The sequence below is a fragment of the Pygoscelis adeliae genome, unplaced genomic scaffold (assembly GCF_000699105.1).
Source record: "Pygoscelis adeliae isolate BGI_AS28 unplaced genomic scaffold, ASM69910v1 Scaffold141, whole genome shotgun sequence".
NCBI classification, from domain to species: Eukaryota; Metazoa; Chordata; class Aves; order Sphenisciformes; family Spheniscidae; genus Pygoscelis; species Pygoscelis adeliae.
In genome coordinates this window covers 607,228-617,021 of record NW_008824231.1, presented here as the reverse complement: position 1 = coordinate 617,021, position 9,794 = coordinate 607,228, and the positions used below count along the sequence as shown (strand labels likewise).

The following is a 9,794-nucleotide window of genomic DNA, read 5'->3' as shown; positions in this document are numbered from 1 at the left end:
GTATGTGACAGTTTTCCCATCTTCATACGTGATTCTTTGTATAAAAGGAGAGCTGAAAGGGCTATCTTGGAGCATAATTGTGCAACTCCAAGGTAAATAATAAAAAGTCAGCAACAAAATTAGAAACTGATATGACACATGAAATGACTTCTGGTTTCCTAATGTACTATGAGTAGTGCTATAATAATCAAGCTAGCAAAATTCGAAGCTCTGAAAATAAATCCAGTGGTTAGCGATTCTTAAAATATGAAGCTGAGAGAAAACATGAAACTTTTTCACTCTCACTTCAGAAGTTATCTAAAGCCTGAGCTCTCCGAATTGAGTACATTACCTTGTTAACATTGCTAAATGCATTCCCCTTGGGTACATTATTTGCACAGAAAAAGATTTTTTTGGATTTTGTGTTCTTTGTAATAATCCTCCTAGTGTTTTTAAATGCTCTGTTTTTAAGACTTCTGCAAACTGTCATACGTGGTCTTCGTTGATGATTATGTTGTTGATATTTATGCTACTTCTTTCAGTGTCCCTGCTGCTGCCTGCACAGTAAAGGCTGCAATGGAAATCTGCCTCTTAACTTCTTCCCAGGCTTCATGTTGATCAGCTTTGTTTTTAATGTCAAACATGGCATCATAGATCCCTGGGAATGATTCTCCTGCATACTTGTTATGGCTGCTTGGAGCAAAGATGACATGTCTGTAGGGAAGTTGAGGGAAAAAAAATAACAATATTCTGCATTAGGAAAATAAAACATATTATTTTCTGAATAAAACTAATCTGTTTCCATATCACCTGTTAAATTCTTGACACTGAAGATGTAAATAAATAAGATTATTGCAGCAATAGTACCTATAATCTATGAAGCAGGAAAATAACATAAGCTAGAGTATTCCATGTGAATTCCAGAACTTTATAGCTAAGAAGACTTGAGATAAAGTTGACTAAAGTATTTTCCTTTCCCTCATTTTAGATGAAATGGAAAGATACAAAAAAGCCAGCTTCTTTTCTCACAGATCACAATCTCCAACAGATATAGGCATGCTTTGAGGTAGGAAAGCTGATGCTTTAATGAGATACTGTTCTCAACAGATTTTTAATCAGAAGCTATGAGGGGTAAGGACTGTAGATCTTAAGTTCTCTTTCTACAGTTACTTTTTAGCGGAAAGATTACTGTTCTGAATTATGCAGACTGGTAGAAGGACCAAAAAGCTGGACTTGACTTGACTATTCTGCCTCTCAAACAAGATTTACTTCTTGAACTGGATGAGAGAACTACTGAATTCACTTCACTGCTGTTGCAAGCACTGCCCTCTACACTGTATTTGCTAGCGTGACTGTTCTGCTATAATCGATCAAATTGTAGCTACTTCAATTATACCGTTTCACTTTCAAATAATAATAACTTCCTAAAGATCCTTTACCACTGAAATTACTTGAACTGAGTCCAGGGCCAAACTTTTAATCTGTTTAGAAGCCCACTGAAATCAATGGAAATGAGTTTACTGACCCGAATAGGCTTCCAGCAAGACTTTTCCTCATTCTATATAGTGTATCTCATTGAAGTTTTCCCTAATGTTGTTTTCCCTTTTCAATCTTATTTGTGCTGTTTAATCGACTTTTACCATGTTGAATAAAATCATTACAATTCCATTTAAAGACCTGCCAATCTTAAAAGAATTCTCATAGGGTACTCCATGCAGAAAGTGAAAAATAAGCCTTTCTTACCTATAGAATGGCCTGCCAGGTAATCCAAGAGGATCAATGAAAGCTCTTTCTAGAAACATGAGCTGATCATTTAGTGATCTGACAGCAATTAGGCTAAAAAGAAAACAGACGAATATGTTAGCTGTAGTGTTCGGCCCATTCTCATCCCATCCCCAATGTAAACTCTGGATTTATGAAGGACATTAGATTCAAGATGTTGAAGTGTAGCCCACAGAAAACAGCCCATGTCAGCTAACCTGCACAATAGAATTATGCTGATCTGTGATGTGAGACAGTCTGGTTCATAACCTGAAAGTCTCTTAAAGCCGCTTTTAAAGGCCAAGGAATAGTGTCAAAGAAGACAGAGACTTTCAGGTATTTTCTCTCATGTTGCATCTTATTCCTGTATCTCCTGTTCATTAGGATGCTTAGGCAGACCATTATCTTCTTTTGTACCACAGTTTTCTAAAGACCCTATTTTCCACAAAGTCAGCCAGCAGCAAATTACTTCAATAAAATCACATTTATTTTTATGTAAAACCACAACATCTGAGAAACAGGAACCTTGTGATGTTAGAATCGTCTTCTGAATCATCCAAGAATTGTGTTTTTCTGACAGCAGATCGTAAATTCCCTAGAGCAGAGACCATCTGTGCCTGTATGCTTTGAATAGCTCTGAGCATACTACTGATGCTTAACAAATAAAAGAACTGTGAAGAAGATTATACTGAATATATGTGGGTTTGGTAGTTTACATCCAAAGTAACTTATTGTAGTGCTTCAAAGGCACTCACCAAGAAAAAATGGTAAAATTTATATCACTGTAAGCCTGGAGTAACTCTACTACCGTCAATCAAATTGTTTCAAGTTTACATTGGTGTAAATAGAAACTGAAACTGGTTCATTGAATTAAAGCTTAGATTTAGGCCATCCATCAATGAAACCATTTTGAAAACATCACATACATGTCATGTCATAAATGTCATATTTTACACAAGAAATTATTGTTAAGACATTTATCTTGAAAGTTGCTGCCATTAAAAAGATGGCTTTTATTCTCACTTAGTCTTCCATAAGGGTAAGCATATGGCTAAATTAGAAGAAAATTTCCCAAGAAGTATAACACACACATATGTATATATAAAAGGAAGTTTGGTTTCTCATTCTGGGCATGGCCTATAAAGAATAAATTAAGCCAAGTGCAAATTAGGCCTTTTGACATAGGTGGTGCATAGAATTTTGGGAAAGCTCACCAAAAAGCCTGCCACAACTACAATCATGGTACAGCTATTTTTTTTTCATTAAGTGGTACCAGTATCTTGGAAACTAGAGTGCTGGCAAACGAAGACCACAAGTCAACATTTGTTCTTTAATGATAATCCAGCGACAAAATCCTAGGATGTGTCTCTACCTGGAGGGAGTTACACACCTGAGCTGGCTCTGCTCATGCTAACCAGCATTCTAGTCACATCCATGTATCATCCTGGCACTGCTCCTCAACTAAAACCTGTCAAGAATTGACACTAGTTAGCTTGGACACTTTTTGAAGCTAACATGGCTAGATTCCCAGGCTCTGCAGTGTCTCTGATGTCCACTAATTCAACATTTCTATACTTTGTTTCCTAGAGTAACCAGATCCTTAAAGACAAGAATCCATAAGGACTTATAATGAAACAAATGACTGAGAGTCATTTGTCACCAAGGTTATTCAGGGGACTAAATGCAAGTAAAGACTATGCCCTCTGAGCCCAGAGGACTACATGGAGTTTTTGACTGGAAGGAAAAAAGTTAAACTTACTTATTGATATCTATTTGTTGCAGTCTCTCATGAAAGCTAGCAGCAACTTCTGTAAAATTCTTCACAGCTGAAAAGAGAGCATCTGGAGGGAGCAGGAAGGAAGCATTTAACTTCAAATTCTGAAGGAATCATTTAACAAAACAAATTCTTCAAATTAAAGCTTTATCTTTCATTGTGATCATGATCTGTCAATTCTCACTGAATGAAAATCAGATGAGCCCGTATTCCTACATTAAAAACTATTAATTCTGTGTGAAAACTTGCCTCGGAGACAATAGAAATCAGTATTTTTGTGAATATTGCTTATTGTTTGCTACTTGAAGAATGTACAGAAACAGCAAAAACTAGAGCATGGATTGCCAGAACCAGACTGTTCAGGTAGGTCTGGGATTTTATAAATCCCAACAACCTATGTTTTATTGGTATGTCCTTCACACACTTTGAGAAAGACTGAGAGTATGTGCGTACGCACACATGTATCCGATATCAGTCATTAGCAGCCAAGTCCTAAACTGGATAGAATATGTTGCCAATAAAATAAAGGCTTCTCAGGCAGGAGGCATATTGTGAACCCCTATAACATGAAATAAAATTTCACATGCCAGCACAAGATCCCTGTTGTGGCATAGGGATGAACCATTCCTGCCTGACCAAGCCCCGAGGCAAACTTCTCACGGTGCTTGCACTTGCCATCACGTGCCCATAAACTGAAACAAGAGAAGTTCTGACTGGATATAAAGAGAATATTTTTCACCCTGAGGACAGTCAAGCACTGTGGTCCAGAGAGGTTCTGTAGTCTCTGTCCTTGGAGATTTTCAAGACCAGATGGGATAAAGCTCTGAGCAACCTGGTCTGACCTCAGAGCTGACCCTGCCTTGGGCAAGTTGACCTAGAGACCTCCTGAGGTTCCTTCTAACCTGTATTATCCTATGATCCTATGATCAGTGTTGGACAGAGAATTGTCCAACACCATAAGCTGCAAAGCAGTGTGATTTTTTTTTAGGGACCAAGGCAAAGCTATCTTATTGCCAACATCAGTGAACCATGCACAGGTCAAAGAACACATGACTGTTAAGTGCTAGCTCTACTTGGCAGTGGCATAGTCTCTACACAGGCATGCTAGGGACAAAATACTCAAATTTCAAAGTATTGGAGGGTGTGGCCCTTGTTTTATTTACTGTTCATACAGCACAAGGTAAATACCAGGTCATGACTAAGACATACGTTAAGATAAGGCACCGCTAACATTAACAGAGGAGGAGTGTGATGAAAGAATGTACGTACCAAAGGATACGTTGTATGTTGCCAGTTCCTCTTCATGATTCCTTGACAAATTATAGATGATGTGAGCATAGTTGCTCACAGCTGATGCATAATCTCTACAGTCAAAAGGAAGCACAACGGAGTTGGCCAATTCAAACACCAGTCCTCCCCGTACCTGAGCTACTGTCAGATGATTCTTGAAAGTGGGATCATAAAACCTCTCCACAATTTCATAGGTTTCATAGACACTGTGGTAAACTGGATAGCTGCTATATTTTTCTACATTCTGAAACAAACAAACCCAAACAAAACCATTATTCAGCTGTGGATACTTCAGCTTTGCTTGAAAACCTTTGCTGTGGGATTCAAGGCACTGTACAGTTAAGTGTTCGGGTCACACTAATCCTATGTAGCTACTACAGACAGTCAAATGAGAAGAACTGCTCAGCGGTGGCTCTCTTAGACATCAACCTATGATGAGATGAACAGTCATTTGGAGATGCCTCTCTCCACTGACCATGTACAGAGCCTAAAGAAGGTAACTAAGAACAGACACATAACTTTTAATTGGCTAAATAAAGGTGAGATCACCTTTCCTCTCTTTGCTTGGACCTCAACAGTCATTTCTGTTTGTGTCTTCAGATATGCCTTTTCAGAGGAAAAGTCCACATTGAATAGATTGCTCCATGAACATTTCTCAATTAGTCTCATCTCACATTATGCTCCAGAGTCAAACCCATATTTTCCATAATACATGAACCATTTTGAATTCAAAGCTTCATAAGTTATTACAAATCATTCAAAAGTCATCATAAGCCACTCATAAGCCTTCATCAACCATAGGTAATTTTGAGCACATCCATTTACCCTGAGCAAAGTACCTTTTGTCTGACTGACACCAAGTTGACTATTCTTATTTATTAAATATTTGTGTTATAGTAGCACATAGAGTTCTAGTAATGAACTGGGACTCCACTCTGACACACTAAACTGAACTGCTCCAAAAAGCTAGCAGTTTAAATGGCTCAGTTAGTGATATTACTCAGGCAGTTACAGGGGAGACAAAATTACAAAGATACAGACTTACCCAATTTTTACTGTAACGTGCTCTGCCCGAAGCGATGCCAAGACGTTGAAAAAAGACTTCAAAGTCATTGCCAGAACCCAGTTTATTTATTCTTTTAACAAGAAAGAGGGAAATGCCTTGAGTGGCAATACTTAAAGTATAATTTTAGTTTGCTTCCAAGTAATGTGGCAATTATTTATTCTGCAGTTGCAATCACTACAGTCTTTCCCTCGTATGCTTTCTGTCAATACACCATGAATTGCCTGTGACCCCTACATTATGTGCACCTCATCAGTTGCATTCTCTGAGAAGCAGAGTCATCATTCTCAGGGTCAGAGAAATGAAACTCTCAGGAGGAGAATTTAACTCACTCTTTAATCATTGAGAAGACCCTATGACCTTTCTCCTACTGAACTTCCACTATCCCAAGCTCTCAACTCAGAGAAATCACAACAGTTCCAGCATTCCTCCATGAAATAGAATCAGTCTTTGGGATTCTATAGAGAAACCCTGGTAAATTTGAAGGACAGTGTTGTAAAAACCTGCCTGGTGTTCTCCCCAGCCACCCAAACTCAGAGGCCTTCCAGGAGACTGGAAGCAAGTGCAAGGGAAAGCTGCTGTTTTAGCACCTTGTGTGCCTGCCGCTGGCTTGTGCATACTACCCTTATTTGTCTAAATCTCTATAAATTACACGAACATTTTACTTTTCATATATAAAGCCTCCTGTTCATGCTACAAAGGCAAGTTCACAAAACTGTGGTAAAATAGTGTATCAGTTGCAATCAATAAAACACTGAAATTTATACCAGCTGAGAATCACACCATTTCTTTTAGGCGCTCAGTTTTTCAAGTGGATATTTCTTTAAAACCCACACTCTATATCGTTTATCGTTTATTTTCTTTCGTCACTGACCTGGGGACCTCTTTATATTCTCTTGATGGATTTTTTTTATACCAGCTCTCATACAGAGATTTTCCTTCAAACCCCTCATCAGGACTTGGTATCTAGAAAAAGTATATTGTAAAAAAAGACAAAGGGTACAATTTTAAATGTTACCAAGCAACAAATCTACAACCTGTCATCACATAAAGCCTATGGCTTAGGGCAATGAATAAGTCACAGTCTTAAGTCCCTCAACCTTTCTGCATTTCCATTTTAACATTTGAAATACACAGCATTTTCCAGAGGAATAGTTTATTTGCTAAAAATAGGTAATTTGAGATGGAAGAAAAACACAGGGAAAGTAAAACATTTCAAGTCAATATATACATTCTGATATTTCTTTATGAGATTTTCAGCCATTTAAATACTCAACACGAAAATCCCTCATAAAACCAAAACCTTTTGTTTCATTTTGGCAGGAATTTCAATTTAGTCTTGGCTTAATTCAAAACTGTATCTACCTTGTTTTAGTTCACAAAAATTATTTTCATGGATGCAGCTGTAACCTTAGAAGGGCAAAGTGTACAGTACTTGGTGTTTATGTCATCATAGATGCTACAGAGGTATACAAATCATGACCATCCTAAAGTTCATTTCCATCACTCTTTTCAGACTACCTCCCAGATTACTGTGCAGGTTAAACACTGTAGGTATTTTTTCATCTTTCCTTTTTATTGATGGGCTGCTGAGGTTTTATTATCTTTAATCTATTAAAGATTATTAGTATCTATTTTATTATTAATATCTATATCTACTATCTAAGAATTACTCCACAATAGCGATCAAAATAAAACTAATGCATTTGCTTTTTTGGTCACGAAGCTAATTATTCATAGAACAGCATTAACACTTTTTGCCACAGATTAACTTTGGATGGGATCACACAGGACCCGCTTCCTGATCAGCATTCTCTTCAGACATCAGCTACCAACAAGCTGTGGTTACATGCATTCATCAGTCTTTGTCGCTGCTTCCCAGCTCCAGGAAGGGTTACGCAACCACGTTTACTGGTATTTAGGTCAACATTTTAACGATGGCTCTTGGTACCCAAACTGAGACTCTGGTGACCTGATTTTCTGACCATTCTGAACACCTGCACTTAGCACAGGTTACCATGGGAACTGCAGGTGATCAGCTCGTCTGCAGTTCAGGACAGAAGTATCTTTATCTGGGCACCGAATTTTAACAGAGTTAAATTTTACTTGTTGTCTTTCAATTGACAGAAAATGATTATACTGAATCACTACATTTCCTTTACTTTTGTACCAGTCTAATGCCAGCTTCCAAGAGATGACAAATTATTGACCCTGGAAAAGACAGATGACTGAATATATACAGCAGATAAAGACAGATATAGTAGATTCATAGCATATATACAGTAGTTGAATGTACATTATGTATATAAAACACACACGCAGAAGACTAATTAAATGTTCATGCTTTAATACAGATGAACAGAAAAAAACCCAGAAATGAAAAGCCCTTAGTGCCAGCCTCTAAGACCCTCTCTCAAAGCAAGGAACATCTTACGTCTAAGGCGGTGAGGCTATTTCCTGAGAAAGGTCCCTACCTTTCAATTTTGTGTGCCACACCAATATGTGTGAGAGCATCATGGTCAGAGCCAATCAATATCTAACAGGATACACTGAAGCTGAGCACATTGACCAAACCCGCCACATCACGCTGAAAACAACACTGTAGCAAGCCTAATTTCTTCCCCTGCCTAAAGGGAGTCAGAGTCTCCCACTACCATGGGCACTCCAGTAGTTGGACTGGGCAGCCAAGTTTGTGCTTGTTTCTGTCCTCTGGCTCATGGCATTTTTTTATTCTTTTGTTCTTAGAAGGAATACTTCCACAGGAGGAGTGGAAAAATCCCCTAATCCTGAATAGCTAATAATTTACAGGTATAAGTTTGAAATCCCTTTGCCACTCCTGGGAAAAAGCTCCAGTTACTTAGCTATTGACTTAAAAGGGGTACTGCAGTTAGAAAAGAAAGAAACATCTGACACCATATTTTATACACAGAGCCCCATCCAGTAAGTGAGCACTGAACATGCTAGCTAAAGAATTCAAGTGATATTACCTCTTTAGTCAGACTGTACACCAGTCTGTACATCAGTGGTGTGCAATCCACTCGTAGGGTGTAGTTTCCTAAAAAACAGGAAAAACTATTTATCCAAAGAAGCAAGTTCTACTCAGCCAAAACCTCTTGACTTTATTTGTTAATAAGAAAGGGACTAGAGAGCTACACCCTCTACAAGGAACAAGCTGATTCTCCCTGTAGAAGGGTTCTCATCCTGTGATCTTGTCAGTGCATTTGTATTGGTTAGGATGAATTACAGCCCAGCTTTTGAATCATAGAATCATAGAATAGTTTGGGTTGGAAGGGACCTCTAAAGGTCATCTAGTCGAACCCCCCTGCCGCGGGCAGGGACATCTTCAACTAGAGCAGGTTGCTCAGAACCCCGTCCAACCTGACCTTGAATGTTGCCAGGGATGGGGCATCCACCACCTCTCTGGGCAACCTGTGCCAGTGGTTCACCACCCCCAGCGTAAAAAATTTCTTCCTTATATCTAATCTAAATCTACCCCCCTTTAGATTAAAGCCATTCCCCCTTGTCCTGTCACTACAGGCCCTGCTAAAAAGTTTGCCGCCATCTTTTTTATAAGCCCCCTTGAAGTACTGAGAGGCTGCAAGAAGGTCTCCCCGAAGCCTTCTTCTCTCTAGGCTGAAGAACCCCAACTCTCTCAGCCTTTCTTCAGAGGAGAGGTGTTCCATCCCCCTGATCATTTTCCTGGCCCTCCTCTGGACCCGTTCCAACAGGTCCGTGTCTTTCTTGTGCTGAGGGCTCCAGAGCTGGACGCAGTACTCCAGGTGGGGTCTCACCAGAGCAGAGTAGAGGGGCAGAATCCCCTCCCTCGACCTGCTGACCACGCTGCTTTTGATGCAGCCCAGGATACGCTTGGCCTTCTGGGCTGTGAGCGCACATTGCTGGCTCATGTCCAGCTTTTCATCCCCCAGT

General features: G+C 39.2%; 1 protein-coding gene across 1 annotated transcript in view; it reads right to left on the bottom strand.

The window, feature by feature from the left end:
- Positions 1–503: 503 nt before the first annotated feature.
- Positions 504–9,794, bottom strand: part of LOC103926056 (putative N-acetylated-alpha-linked acidic dipeptidase) — a 35,284-nt gene continuing 25,993 nt past the window's right edge. Inside the window, exons 13-19 of the mRNA XM_009334865.1 lie at positions 8,855–8,922; positions 6,742–6,833; positions 5,850–5,940; positions 4,784–5,048; positions 3,500–3,581; positions 1,723–1,815; positions 504–693 (exon numbers count right to left, since the gene is read on the bottom strand). Of these exons, the coding sequence (XP_009333140.1) occupies positions 504–693; positions 1,723–1,815; positions 3,500–3,581; positions 4,784–5,048; positions 5,850–5,940; positions 6,742–6,833; positions 8,855–8,922 (881 nt within the window). The remainder of the gene's footprint in view (positions 694–1,722; positions 1,816–3,499; positions 3,582–4,783; positions 5,049–5,849; positions 5,941–6,741; positions 6,834–8,854; positions 8,923–9,794) is intronic.